The sequence below is a fragment of the Ciona robusta genome, chromosome 6, assembly GCF_009617815.1.
Source record: "Ciona robusta chromosome 6, ASM961781v2".
NCBI lineage: Eukaryota > Metazoa > Chordata > Ascidiacea > Phlebobranchia > Cionidae > Ciona > Ciona robusta.
The window spans coordinates 3941214-3955672 of record NC_143240.1 but is presented as its reverse complement, the minus strand read 5'-3'; the positions used below and the strand labels follow the sequence as shown (position 1 = coordinate 3955672).

Sequence of the window (14459 nt, the reverse complement as noted above, 5' to 3'; positions counted from 1 at the left end):
ACCAGCGTCGGTGGGCCATCCCAAACGACTACCAGCGTCGCATTCTGGCAACATCTCTCTTGGATCAGTCGGTTTCAACTGCCTCCCAATTGTATATATTGTGTTTGCAATCTTCTTCTTCCCCATCGATTAAACATCGTATTTTATTCAAACCAACTGAATTGTCACTACATTGTCTTAGAAACATGCATTACATTACTACCTAATGAAAAATAGAATAACACAAATTGAATGAAAAAAAAGATAAAAAAAATTCTGAGACGATGTCACAAACAAAAGATTAAACACACTTTGTGTCGCATTCTAAATTCATATTTTAAAATTGTAATTACACAGTTACACAGATGCTAAAACCTGTTCTTAATTCGTAAAGTTTAAAACACTTGCATGTAAATATAGTAACGTAAACAAAATACCATCAGTCAGAAAATCAAATTTAAAATTGCTTACAAATTACAATACTGTGGGGTAAGATGGATATCGTTAGCACAAAATATCTCATATTTCCCAATCTTGTTTTAGACAATTAACAACGTTATTTTAGAGACACGAGGATGCAGCAATATAACTATGTATATATATTGGGACAATAAAAACACCCATTTCAGTTTATACTTGTAAAAGGTATTTCATTTTGTTGCTTGTAAAACTTATTTTTTAAGTTATTTTAGTTCTTTCAGTTTTTACTTGTAAAAGGCATTTCATTTTGTTGCTTGTAAAACTTACTTTTAAGTTATTTCAGTTCTTTCAGTTTTTACTTCTAAAAGTTATTTCGGTTTGTTGCTTGTAAAACTTATTCTTTAGTTCTTGGCTTCTGCTTGGGCAAACCTGCCTTTCTTGGCTTTTAACATGGTGATTCTTTCGGACATTCTTCTCGCAAACAATCGAGTGTAATGATCCTTGGCTTGTTTACCCATGCGTTTATGACGGTGGCCTGAATGTAATGGTACATGGTTAAATGTTTTTACACCTGCTAACATAGTCATTTTTTAATATAAATATATTTTTGTTATTCTAGGATTTTATCATTTAAATATAACATAATTTTTTATTAAAGTTTTTTATCATAACATATTTGATCATAATTTATGTTATTTACTTTGAAAACGATACGAAAGATTGTATTTTTAAAACAATGGGATATTGTGTGGACCTATATTTTCTGGTCTTAAATGCAGCCACTGTGAGTTGACAGCGAGCATGAGGTATGTATGAATAAACAAAGTAACTTATTGAGTGATTGTGACATAATAAACACCAAAAACACACTGGCAATTCATGATTTTACCTTTAATGAATTAAATCACATATGATATGTTTCATGATCACGTGAAAATCACACAGATGATACTTTAATGGAATCACGAATTTGTGATGTTGATTGTTTTCCTATGAAAAATAAATAAACGAAAATATGAACAAGCATGAGGTGAATGAACAGTTCACGAGTTTTATGTTTTTGATCTATTTAATATAAAAACATGTATGCACATTAAGTTTGATTAAAAATGAAGGTAAAATATTAAAATGAATGTTTAACTAAAAGGAACATATTCTACATACACAATATAGAATAGAAGGCTTACAATACAGACCATTCATATAGATTGTAGAATATGTTAAAGATGTCCCGTCTTACCCCACAATACTATAGATGTCCCATATTACCCCACAAAATAAAAAATGGATCCTAATACCTTCAGCGGTGCTGGTTTTCCGATGAGCCTGTCTTACCGCACTATATTATCAATGTCCCGTATTCCCCCACGCAACTTTAAATGTCCCATATTACCCCACAAAATAAAAAATGGATCCTAATACCTTCAGCGGTGCTGGTTTTCTGATGAACCTGTCTTACCGCACAATATTATCAATGTCCCGTATTCCCCTACGCAACTATAAATGTCCCATATTACCCCACAAAATAAAAAATGGATCCTAATACCTTCAGCAGGGCTGGTTTTCTGATGAACCTGTCTTACCGCACAATATTATCAATGTCCCGTATTCCCCCCACAATACTATAGGTTTCTCATATTACCCCACGATACTATAGATGTCCCATATTACCCCACAAAAAACATATTTATTCCAATACCTGCAGCAGGAGTTCCAGGCGAGCTACTCAACTTCTTTTGCTCTCGCTTTCTGACATCATCACGTAGTGACATCACACATGGCAGTCTGATGTCATAATGGAATCCACGATCAGTGAATTGACGAGCGTTGAGTGAGTAAAGCTTCTTTGCCACGTCACTTCCTGTTGTGATGTCATAATAATCATTATGATGTCATAGCTTACTTTATTTTTATTGCAAAATATAGTTTCTACATAAATTTTAACTTAATTATAATATGTTTAAAGATAATAGGCAACTCTGGTCTAAATTCCACGTCACATATAACAAAGTATCCTCAAATAAAAACAGAAAAATCATTTTTTTAACCAAATTGGATTGTTCCAAATCAAACAAAAATTAAAAAAGCTGTTTCCTACCATTTGATTGGTTAAGTTAAAAGTCACATGACATTACTGACCAATCATGCTGGTGATGAGCTTCCCAAGCCTCCTTCTCTTAGCCAATAGCGCTAGGAGAGGTTTTCGCTTCCAAGTAATATAACGACACTCTGTGTCAGCTACGATTGTCACCTAGAATGTGTGACTGCTAATTAGACGAATGTAGATATTTTATAAAACACACAATGGTAACTCGTAAGCGGGCACGAGGTGTATGAAACAGAGCACCCGTGTTATAACGACTGTTTCCCCACCATGCTAGGATAAATAAGATACATTCATTCACCCATATAACATCCAACTAATAATATTTACACGCCCATGCATATAATACTTAACGGCAATAGCTTCAACACAGTGGTCACAAGAGATATAGTAGGGTGGGGAAAGATGGGACACCTTACGACTATACCGTTGTTAATTGTTTGAAAAAAGTCAGGATATTTAGATATTATGTGCGAAAGATGTCCCATCTTACCCCGTAGTACAAAAGATGTCCTATCTTACCCCACAGCGCGAACAGCGTCCCATCTCACCCCCAGTGCAAAAGGTATCCCATCTGACCCCAAAGTGCGAAAGATGTCCCATCTCACCCCAAAATGTCCCATCCCCCCAAATATGCCCCATATTACCCCACAGACCACAGTACAATAATTACACACCCCCTATCATATTTACCAAACACCATCCAACAACCCACCTTGAAAAGTTCCTTAGTTGATGATGTAAGTTTGATTGAATCCCATTCAGGAGAATCAATGAAGTCGTTCGATGAAATATAATGTAAGAATTTATCCTCGCACGACACTTTCAAACTAAAGTGAAGGAATGTGGAGTTTATACAGTGGTGAAAATGTATGGAGTTTGGAAAAGTTTCTCTGGTGGCATAAAAGACTTAAATGGGCTTCCTTGGTGTTGGGGTAATGGGCCAAATCTGACTTAAATCTCAGGTTATAGAATATGATGTGTTACTTGATATATAGGTGTATTCAGACTATTACCCTAACAGTAAATTAGGTTAAATAGTTATTTTAGCCAAGGTTATTATATATGGGTGAGATCCTATAGTGAGACATGCCATGAGCCTGACCCAACCCTTTTATAAAGAGGTCCTACAGTAAAGCATTCCATGGGACCTGCTATTTAAACTACATTTGTGAATAGAGAACAATTAATATATTTATAAAACCATATTATAATTATATCCTCATACTTACTTTCCACTTAAAAGCATTGATAGTTTTTCAATGGGCGTTTTATTCTCAGCCGAATAATTGTGACCTTTCTTCAATGTTAATATTTCGCATCCCTGGTTAATATGATGTCATTTAACATAGAAACATAAAAGCTGCTTTTATTTAAACACTCGATACTATTAGTATGAGCAGTGATGTGGTTTTAGAGCTCTAATATTGTAACCAAATGATACCGGGTTCAATGCCAATCGCTGCTACCATTGTAGGCATATGTGTTCTTGTGAGACATATATAAATACAATCACCCATAAAGTTACAAACGTGGTAACTCTAAGCTGGCACAAGGTGTATGAAACAAAAACACTCGTGTTATAACGACTGTCGTTGCCCCAGCATGCCAGTATAAACAAATTCATTCACTCATTCATATTAAACAATGCATATTATAACATACGTACCTTGCAAGTTACGAGTTCAGCGAACATTTGGGGTGAAATACTAAACGGGGCGAACTTCATGAGGTAGATCGACTGCATGTTATCATCCATCACACTGTCTATTGTTTTCATACAATAGAAGTTGTATACGCACTGTGATGTCATAATGACAAGTTAGGTGTTAAAAGGTGGTATTTAAAATATAAAGTAAAGTAACCATGATGTACTAGTTTTATTCTATACGGGAGAGGTCCTACAGTGAAGCCCAGCATGGGACCTGGGATTTAGGCCACAGAATAGGTTTACCATTTGAAGAACAAGTTAACAAAAATAGAAAAGAGTAAAAAGATATTGGGCACGTTCATTTTATGAGGAACAAAAGTCTCATATCGGGCACGTACATAAGAAGGTATTTAAACTTACCTGTGCAATGTTGGTGAGGAAAAGCACAATTGACCAGATTAATATATCGGGTGAACATACATCTATAGCTGCCCATATAGCAAGCACAAGGAATGCTAACGCACATAGCACGTTGTGGTATGATGCCGCTACCATGTTATGTCCACCACCCATAAGGGCAAGGACAAGCAGGACACATGTGAGTTGGAATAAGGAGCCTGGCATAGTGTTGTACCATACTGAACATTCTGACCAGGTTTCCCCACGTGTGCCAAAGTCACGGTAGTGAGAACCAAGGGCCGCCATTGTTGAGCTTAAACCAGGGAACATAGTGCTTGTTATTGGAGCAAATATGGAGGGTACACCATCTCCCCTTGAAGCTCCAGCTATTAGAAGTTTTGCAACTTCTGTTGTTGAGTTAATGACAGAACTCATATTATGATGTCACTGAAACATCTGTGGAGGTAATAATGAAATAATTAATATTGGAATAATTACAACTTCTAAAACATTTTTGCTTTTTTAAACTTTTTTGTTCTTTTTTCCATAAATATATAAATGGTACAGAAATTGATTTCCTAAAAATTTCTGTTAGTTTTAATAAATCATTTTATTAATATTCAATAAAATTGCATTTCCCACCAACCAATTGCTAACTACACATCAAATTAATAATTGTATTGCTTTCTATAATCTACTAATAAAATCTTTCCAAAACCTTACAAAAAATATGATAAAATTTCCCAATATGTACTGCAAAAAAAACTATTCCCCATTATCAAAATATATTAAACAAAATGCAAAAGAGCCCAACACAATAACATACCACACACAAATTACACTTAAATTCCGCACTAAATATATTCTATAATAAATAAAATGCAAAATAGACCAACAAAAGATATAAAAACATACACTATATTCTGTAGCTTTTATTTCTAACCTGAATTTTCTAGCCCCTAACAACTGCTTTACACAACAGTAGCAACCATATGCTGATATGTTTTATGCTATATGGGTTTGTACATTGCATACAAGGTTACACACAAGGGCATCTATGTATCAAGGCCTATATAAGCCAATGACCATTTGATGCACGCTGTTAATGCAGCTATAAACTCTTGCAGCTGTTAAGTCCATCACCATGCATGTATTATTATCCCAGCACCTCAATTCCCATGTGTAGTGTTGCCAGTTATGTTACAGACATTGAGAGTCACTGTTGGTATAAGGGATTTATAAACAGTTGCGTAACACTGGTCACAGCAACACTTTGGCAAGCTTTCAACACAGGATATAGCTGGATGTCTAAACTTCATATGTGAGCATGAGTTGCATAGATGCATGTACAACAATACAGTCAGTTTCAAACTCATATTACTATAGCATACTCTCTTTATAAATTCTAAAGTTCATAGTTTTACTAGAATTGAATTATAGACAGTTTCATGTAGAATACAGTCAGTATCTTAACATATGATATTCTTAACGAATGTTACTACAGCGCAGCACCACTAAAAATTTTAAGTTATCAATAGCATAGTTTTTACCATATATATATATATATATATAGGCAGTTTTAGTATTAGCATAAACTAGGCAATTGCATGCAGATGCAGATAACATTTACTTTTAAACATATATTACTATAACTTAGTGTCTCTATCAATTTTAAAGTCCTTTAACTTGCAATTTACTTTTCCTATTTATCCATACAGTGCTAGCAATGTAGTTGGAAACAAGATAACAGATCACATAAAAAGTTTATGCAGTGAATGTATGTGTGTTGGCTAAAACTTCATAAAGTATTAAATAATGCATTCGTGTGTAAACAAAGGAACACTTGCAGTGTACATGTGTATGTTGCATGTAAATACATAGCAGACAATTTAAACCAAAACTTATAGTAGGGTGGGGGAAGTTGGGACACATTTTAACTCTATTTTCTCGTCCGATGTGGTAGTAAACAAGAAACTTTCAAAAAATTATAAAATTATATGCTCAAGACTCCCATAGACCGTTGTTAACTGTTTAAAACACGATCAGGATATTCGGATATTATGCGTCAAAGTGTCCCATCTTCCCCCATCCTACTATATATAAATTAAAGTTAGAAATTTAGGACAGCATTTACAGCAACTTAACAGTTAAAAAGCGACAATTTAAAATGTATCAGCCAATTATATGTTAAAGTTTAGAATCAGCAATTAAAGACAGGCCTAGTTAACTAAAAGTAAAAATGGTCGCAACACAAAACCAATATCAAATAGTGGTTATAATTAAATAGTCAGTAACCTATTAAGGTTTATTTATTCTACTGAAAGTCGTGAAAGAGTCAATTAATAAATTAAACTATGTATGGTAGCAAGACTAAAGCAGTAAAAAACCTTTGATTTTTAGGCTTAGCATTTTTGTAATTAAAGTTAAACCTATTGGTATTTTAAATTCAATTCTAAAGCGAAATTTAATTTTTTTTCCTATTTTTAACTTCCTCCCAAAGTATATTTATAACTTGTGCTGTGCGGGAGCAAACATGGCTGACAACGACACAGAAGTTCCCTACTTACCAGGGTTATCATGTCATGATTGGATTGCTCCACAAAACTTGACCTTCCATGTTAGTATGGCTCTCTTTCTTGTGTCTTGTGTTATACCAAGCACCTTCAAGTAAGTATATAATGAATTGAATGAATGTAACTTACTTTATCCTTTTTTAAACAATAAAATAACCTCCTTTACCCCAACCCAAAGGCCATGTAGCGAATGTTGCAACTTCCAAAAAGAAACAGTAATTTTAGTTACAAAATACTAAAAAACAGAATTTTTAAATTTCCGTGTTTGTTTTAAAACAAGTTTTATTTGTTACACCACATTACAATCCGTAACTTACCTTCCAACAATCTGTAATTTACCTTTTATTTGTTACATCATAACTACATAATAATACCTTACTTACCTTCCAGGCATTATGTCATCACAAACCGGGTGTTTCTCTTCCTATCTGTAGTAATGTTCATGCTATGGGGTGGTTTATACTGGTGTACGTGGGACGTTATATGGTGGGGTGCGGTGCTCATCATACAGATACTCGCACAACTGGTGTTTGCTATTTATAAGAAGAGACATGTCAAGTTTCCAACAGCTTTGGAGGATTTGTATATCGATGTAAGGTTTAAAAAATTGGGTGAATTTTAGGATTTGGATGTTTCACTGCAGTTAAGTTTTAGCTATTGCAGTAGATAAGACCAGTACATAAACGACAGTCGTTAGAACACAGGTGTTCTATTTCATACACCTCGTGCCTGCTTACAAGTTACCACAAATGCAGGGGCGATAACGACAGTCGTTGCATGGGTGTTCTGTTTCATACACCACATATGTATCTTCTTTATCCTTGCATGGTGTGGCACCAAGTAAAAATACATAACCCTTACCCTTGTTCAGGTGTTCCAGACATTTGCTGTAACAAGGCAGGAGTTCAAAGCCCTGGTCCACCAGAACTGCAAATGGGTCCATATATTTCCCGGCGATAAATATGCTGTGGAGGGTAACACTACTGTGGAAGCTAGGGTTTCTATGCTGGTGTCGGGCACGTAAGTGATGTAGTCGGTTGTACCTTGGTATCGGGCACGTAAGTGGAATTGATGGATTCTGTTACGAAAGGGGGAAAAATAGTTACAAATGTGAAATTCTGCTAAAAATAAAAGAGAATTATAGTACAAAATGCCCGTCAAATTATTATTTCTGCCCTGTGGCAAAATTTCAGGGTAAGACGTAATGTTAAAACTAATGGTTTTATAGCGAGAAGCCCAATTATATAGAGGTTAGGAGCATGAGCAGTTTATGGGCCAACTCTGACCTGCTTTCCAGGACCCAGGTACTTCCGTGTACCAGACTGCAGGACCTTACCCATGTAGAGTAGAACTTATAAGCTTACACTGTTGGTGTGAACTGTTATAATTCAATATAAATCTACCTCAGATTACATGTAACTTATTCGGCATGTTGTAAAAGCCTACACATACAGAATACAGCTGTCATAAATTAAATTCAATCCCACGACAGATTACGAGTGACTTACCGCGGCATGTTCCTCCATGACATCAAAGATAAGGAGATGATTGATTCACCAGAATGGCAATCCACTAAGTTGAAGAGGGGGGAGAGTTTCCAGGTGTGTGATGTCATAATGTTGTTGTGTGATGTCATATTATACTGGTGTGATGTCAGAAGGTCTTATATGTGGTAATAACCTTATGCAAGTTTGGAAACATTTATTCTACTAAACAAACAAAATCCTGTAAGATAAATAAAACAAAGTTATAACAACACGATATTCTGCTAACTTGTTTTACTAAAACCAACGATTTCATGCAGCGAGACTTTATATGGGTTATAGAAACTCTTGCTGTAAGAATAGTTGGTAATTTGCTCCTATAAAAATTGTAAATGTAAGGTCAGTTGTGCCCTGATGAAGCCTTGACACATGGCAGACTTTAAGTGGCAGATTTCTTATTGAAAAGTTTATAACTTAATTCCAATGCCTAGGTCACAATAGAAACATTAATTTTTAGCGTTACTTTTTGCCATATGCCAGATGAACCTTGGGTTTTAATAAAACTTTTATGTCGTATTAGTTTTGTAAAAGTTTAAAGCTCAAATCCAACACTCAGGTCACAATAGAAGCAGTTGACAGATGCTTCTACTTGTGTTGGAATAGGGAGAAGCTTCAATACTATCTACAAGTCAACCCTAAATTAGAGGAAGCATTCAAATACATAAGAGGGAAAGATGTAATGGATAAGGTATGATTGTGATGTAACAATGATATTTGTGACGTTATATTTAGCTCTTTTAACCATATTTCAAGTGTAGAAATTGATAATATTGACTTGGTGTTCCAAGACCGCTTTATTACAAGTGTTTCCAGACAGTTTTCTTGATTACAAATTGACCAGTGTTTTCATAAACAAATTTGACCAGTGCTTTCAGGCATTTTTCTTGGATACAAATTGACCAGTGTTCCCAAACTGTTTTCTTGAATACAAATTGACCAGTGTTCCAGGATAAAAATTTAAACAGTGTTTCCAGACGTTTTTCCAAATATAAACTGTTCCAGTGTTCCCGGATACAAATTGACCCGTGTTCCCAGATACAAATTTACCAGTGTTCCCAGACAAAAATTAACTAATGTTGCGAGACACAAAATAACAGTGTTCCCGGACACAAAATAACCAGTGTTGCCAGATACAAAATAACCAGTGTTTTACTCCAGGTATATCAGACCACCATCAACGCCATGCGTCGAGCACGTGATGTTCGTAATGAAGAAGAACAAATCAGCGCAACTAATATAAGGATGGGGTTGGCTGAGGAAGACCCCAGTGTTATATACAAGTGATTACAGTATCCAGTGTTATGAATAAGTAATGAAACATCATAGTATAGGTGTCACGATTTTAAATTTTAAGTCTGGGGTCATATTGTTAAAATGCAGTTATCCAAATTTTTTTTTAACTTTTAACAAAATTCTGGCGTGACTTTCATGTATAGGATAAAACACACGGAACTTCATTGATTTAAGTTTTGAATACTATGTAATTTGGGCTCTGCTTGTCATATCGAAGGGTATGATAAATGATAGTGATGTCATAGGTGCCAAACTTTAAAAATGCAGGATAGGCAGGGATAGATGGACTCGCGCTCTTTTAAAAGCAATTTTGTTGTAATTTTACTGATTAAATTAGTTTGGAAATTTCAGGGTTGGCTCACACAGGTTTGGCGCCTATGATAGTGATGTCATATTAAACGGTGTAAATTAAATTCATGTATGATGTCATATAACTTAGTTTGCTGTTTTGCTCGAGATTGGTTTTAAATAAAATAAACCCTCAGTTCATTCAGTGTTGGGGCCAACTCTTAGCTACACATTTCTGGTTGTTGGGATAGTGGACCAAATCTGGTTAGAATTCTAGTCCCTCACCCAGTGGCGCAGCCAGAAAAAAATAAGGGGGGGGGGTTAATCAAAACATTTTTCCAAAAGGGGGGGGTCACAACCCCCGAAACCCCCCCTGGCTGCGCCACTGCCCTCACCCATATAGAACAGAATAGCAGAAAGTTTTTAGGCTAAGTCTGGCCTTAATCCTAGTCCCTTGAGCAAGTGCCTCATCCATATAAAATATTTTGCAAGTTAACATTTATACTTGGGTGTTAGGATAATGGGGCAAAATGGTCTGATTTCTTGGACTTTGAAAAAAGATCTCCCCAATATAGAATAGCAGAGAGTTTCCAGTCCAACCCTGGCCCAAGTCCTAGGTCCTCGTACACTCATATAGAATAGATAACAAGTTAGCATTTATATTTCCTCACAACTCCGTCCCTACTTGCAGTAAAAACCCAATTTGACTTTGTCGCATTGACTTTATAAACAGGGTCGCAATCTGGTCCGGTCAGTTCATATACTATTTCTATGTTGGGTTGATTATTGTCACCGTTAGCGCCCCCTTGTGGAAGTGATGATGTCATTTTAAGCAGTGAGCATCGTCCGTCACCAAAACTCGCCCAGAAACTTGAATCTTGGTTTGAATTGGACAAGGATAGAACAGGAGAACCACAGATCTGCTTCTTAGCTAATGGGTGTCTGTAAACAGGTAATTATAACAAAATAATTAATACAGCTCGATTGTATTACGTGAGGTTCTACACCATGGCACTCCAGACAATGGATTTAAGCCAGAGTTCGCCTATTACCCCATCATTCTGTGTGCTACCATTTAGAAAGGGCAGATTATAGACATGCTAAGCGAGTACTCCCCCTTAGACCCCACTGGGACAGATTATAGACACGGGTAAATCTCATAACCAAGTCCACTATACTTAGACAATTACTGTAAATAACCATATATCGTTACGTAAGCATTGAAGGCATTAACATCACAATTGCTATTATTAACATTTAACGCCACATATGGTGTATTGCGCAATATTAAAATAACTTTCAGCACCTTTTAAGTTATCGTGTAAAAAGTTGTAACTTGTAAATATGTTTAACCAACAAGACCTTTCATATAATGAATCTAGTCATTCGTTAGTTTAAAATGTAATCAACTAGTTTACACTAAGCTTCAACTAGGTTGACGCCTGTTCCATTATTACTAACCTAGTATTTTTTATATCCAACACCACAATTGACCCGTCATGTAGTCCCACCACTAATATAGTTTCATCTAAGTAGCAACAACAGTTAACAGCAGATGGCAACTTCATCTCAAATAAAATACTTCGTTTTAAAACAGCAACGCCAATGACTTCACCATTCTCACAGCAGGCAGTAGCTACCTTATGCTCCGTGTCGAACTCAAGGTTGCCTGAGAAAATAGGGACAGTTTAAGATACAATGTGACAATCAATATATTGCAGTTTATTATATGTGTAACGACTGTCGTTTTTCTGTTAAAATTAGATATAAGCCATTTTCAAGTATTTTAGTCAGTTTAGTGTTTTTGACAGTTAGTTTTAAAAAGTCAACAAAACAATAACCTTGAGTTCGGTCATAAGATCATAACGTTAAGAGACTTGAATCATTTTTGCGGAATATTTTTGCCCAAAGTGTAAGCTTATTTAAATTAATAACTATATTTGGATTTACCTGGCATTGCATCGCTTATCTCTTCACCTTGTACCAACTGAGTTTCTAATTCATCCGACATTTCAGTCACACAGCAGAAGTTAATTTCAGATTTTCCTTCCAACAAATTAGCAACACACGAAGCACTGCTACATTCCCATAACTTAAGGCTACCATCTCTTGAAGCAGACACAATATTCCTGCCTCTACCTACAGCAGCAAGGCTCAAGATCCCACACTTGTGAGAACCATTCAGTGTTCTGTAGAAAACATAGAAAAGCATATTCGTGAGATTCAAAGCCCCGATTGTTAGTTTGTGTTTAAACCCAGTTCTTGCCAAGGCAACACCCGCCTATAATAGTGGCTGCATCGAGCTTTCACCCCAGTGTCTTCTCTTGCCCTAAAACACACACAATGATAGCAGCACGAGCTTTAAATCTGTTATAGTCTAACTAAAACAGTAGCAGCATTGAGTTTTGAACCCAATGTACTCTGTTTCCCAAGGATACACACCCAACAATACTAGCAGCATTAAGCTTTGAACCTAACATTCGGGGTAGCACATCATATATATCGTACCACTAACACAACACCATTCATCATACCTTGCACATGTCCCATCTTCAGCCGACCATATTTTAACCTGTGTATCCATTCCCCCACTCATAACTACCATTCCTGATGGGAAGAAGTTACAACAATTCACTTCCCCTACATGACTAACTAGTTTCCTCTGTGAAATGGATTGGTAAAAGTTTTTGCCAGAAGCTAGGGATTTTAGGCCATTGGTTTCAAGCCTTTGGCTATATATATTTTTTGACAGTCAAACCACTTGGATTAAGAAGTAAAACAACCAGTTAACATTATTAAACACAAAAGTATACAGCATACATTATTCTGTGTCTCCCTACCAATAGCTTTTCACCACTGATAATAGTTAGGCAAGTTTCAGTGTATTTTTAAAGTCAATTCATTGTAAATCTCCTTACCCTAATCATGCCATTATTAGTATCCCATATGTTGAAGGTCCCATCCACACAAGCAGACACACCAAGGCCACCTTCCTTTGAAATATCCAACGTCGTTATCTAAGATAAAACAAAAATGAATATTATATGGAAATTTAATTTAATTGGACAACATGTGAGTGACCACTGGGTTGATCCATTACCATTAAGTGCTTTGCCCAAGAAACATACGCCTACAATAGTGGCTGCATGCCTGCATCGTGTATAAACTTAGTGTAATCAATTGCCCAAAAACACAGACACAATGGTAGCAGCATCAAGTCCAGCCCAGTATAGTTTAGGGTAGAAGCGTGGACTCTCATCAGAGAAATGGCACTGGTCAATTCATATTTATTGCAATTTTACAACATTTTATACTAAATGGCAAAAGTAAATATGTAAAGGCACTTTTAAAAGAATAGTTTACTTTACATTTTTATTATATTAAAGTATATTATGACATCACCAATCAAATACATTATGACATCACTTACACTTTTGTTATGAATATTATGAAAGGTTTTCACAGGAGCATGGAACGTAGTCGTCACATTAAACTCAGTGTGTGATATCTTGATACTTCTAGCACTGATGTCGTCCACTGTAAACCTATCACTTGCTTCAAGTATAGGAACCCCATTAGCTGCAGATCCAACCCTTTTTAGGGTCCCATAACTTGTTGGGCGGGAGAACCCAAAATGCTTAAGAGACACCCAAGCCTTCCCTTCGTGTTGCCTGCAAAAAAAATGGGTATTCTGAAAAATTATGAAGTACATTTTTTTACACATTTTTCAAGTTATTTTTTTAATATGAACGCTTGATTGGCACCGGTCCCTGTTTCATAAATTGGATTGGGATCTACATGGTCTTATAATTAATAAAGCATAAATGTATAAAATATGTTGTCTGCAAGATAAATAAATATTCAGACAAAAATATGACAGCAATGCACTTTTTTAAGCATTTTTAGTTAATTTTCTAAATGAACTATTACACACGAGTATTTTACCTTAACACGTAATCCCAGTCGCACTGAATGATCAAAAACGAACATTTTTCATTCGTTGTTTCCATTTTATAATTAGCAAAATAATTAATACACATGAACAGCCTAAAATACGTTTTTTAAAAATACAATTAAAATTATTTTTTTACGAGTTAACGACTGTCGTTTTGCTGTTAATTCCTTATTTTTGCTGGTATGAATTAATTGAATTTCTTTAGTGTATTCATAAAGGTAAATAAATATATGAGTTATTAATTTATTATCGT

The 14459-nt window shown here is 35.5% G+C and overlaps 3 protein-coding genes across 7 annotated transcripts; 1 reads left to right on the top strand and 2 right to left on the bottom strand.

Moving 5' to 3' along the window:
- Positions 1–125: 125 nt before the first annotated feature.
- Positions 126–7556, bottom strand: LOC149735096 (popeye domain-containing protein 3-like). Of its 3 annotated transcripts, none has more exons than XR_016385171.1 (10): positions 7510–7556; positions 7121–7214; positions 4575–5009; positions 4173–4304; positions 3736–3827; positions 3219–3333; positions 2539–2650; positions 2099–2260; positions 697–934; positions 126–624 (listed from the first exon to the last, which is right to left on the bottom strand). XR_016385171.1 is itself a non-coding variant. In XM_089879807.1 (10 exons), the coding sequence occupies exons 3-9, from the start codon at positions 4986–4988 to the stop codon at positions 1337–1339; spliced, it is 1080 nt and encodes a 359-aa protein (XP_089735933.1). In that variant the 5' UTR covers positions 4989–5009; positions 7121–7214; positions 7510–7556; the 3' UTR covers positions 126–934; positions 1289–1336. The 3 variants fall into 3 exon arrangements, 2 of the variants coding, with proteins under 2 accessions (XP_089735933.1, XP_089735931.1); XM_089879807.1 differs by adding an exon at positions 1289–1389 and having other exon boundaries at positions 126–934; XM_089879805.1 differs by having other exon boundaries at positions 126–934.
- On the top strand, positions 7019–10452 carry LOC149735095 (popeye domain-containing protein 1-B-like). The gene is made up of 6 exons (XM_089879837.1): positions 7019–7220; positions 7517–7718; positions 7998–8146; positions 8619–8727; positions 9227–9358; positions 9829–10452. The coding sequence occupies exons 1-6, from the start codon at positions 7087–7089 to the stop codon at positions 9952–9954; spliced, it is 852 nt and encodes a 283-aa protein (XP_089735963.1). The 5' UTR covers positions 7019–7086; the 3' UTR covers positions 9955–10452.
- Positions 8852–14348, bottom strand: LOC149735094 (proteasomal ATPase-associated factor 1-like). 3 transcript variants are annotated; one of them, XM_089879801.1, is made up of 8 exons: positions 14197–14348; positions 13682–13922; positions 13170–13268; positions 12786–12913; positions 12202–12440; positions 11834–11920; positions 11713–11779; positions 8852–11193 (listed from the first exon to the last, which is right to left on the bottom strand). In XM_089879801.1, the coding sequence occupies exons 1-8, from the start codon at positions 14289–14291 to the stop codon at positions 10902–10904; spliced, it is 1248 nt and encodes a 415-aa protein (XP_089735927.1). In that variant the 5' UTR covers positions 14292–14348; the 3' UTR covers positions 8852–10901. The 3 variants fall into 3 exon arrangements, with proteins under 3 accessions (XP_089735927.1, XP_089735926.1, XP_089735928.1); XM_089879800.1 differs by having other exon boundaries at positions 11713–11920; XM_089879802.1 differs by having other exon boundaries at positions 11713–11920; positions 13739–13922.
- Between the last annotated feature and the right edge of the window lie 111 nt (positions 14349–14459).

Excerpts from the sequence above, each read along its gene's own strand:
- LOC149735096 (XM_089879805.1), bottom strand. The coding sequence starts at position 4,988 with ATGAGTTCTGTCATTAACTCAACAACAGAAGTTGCAAAACTTCTAATA. Across the intron at positions 4,305-4,574 it reads TCCTCACCAACATTGCACAG|TGCGTATACAACTTCTATTG; the intron begins GTAAGTTTAAAT and ends ATGACATCACAG. Across the intron at positions 3,334-3,735 it reads TCAATGCTTTTAAGTGGAAA|TTTGAAAGTGTCGTGCGAGG; the intron begins GTAAGTATGAGG and ends CCTTCACTTTAG.
- LOC149735095 (XM_089879837.1), top strand. The coding sequence starts at position 7,087 with ATGGCTGACAACGACACAGAAGTTCCCTACTTACCAGGGTTATCATGT. Across the intron at positions 7,221-7,516 it reads GTTATACCAAGCACCTTCAA|GCATTATGTCATCACAAACC; the intron begins GTAAGTATATAA and ends CTTACCTTCCAG. Across the intron at positions 9,359-9,828 it reads GGAAAGATGTAATGGATAAG|GTATATCAGACCACCATCAA; the intron begins GTATGATTGTGA and ends GTTTTACTCCAG.
- LOC149735094 (XM_089879800.1), bottom strand. The coding sequence starts at position 14,291 with ATGTGTATTAATTATTTTGCTAATTATAAAATGGAAACAACGAATGAA. Across the intron at positions 13,923-14,196 it reads GACTGGGATTACGTGTTAAG|GCAACACGAAGGGAAGGCTT; the intron begins GTAAAATACTCG and ends TTTTTTTTGCAG. Across the intron at positions 13,269-13,681 it reads ATAATATTCATAACAAAAGT|ATAACGACGTTGGATATTTC; the intron begins GTAAGTGATGTC and ends GTTTTATCTTAG.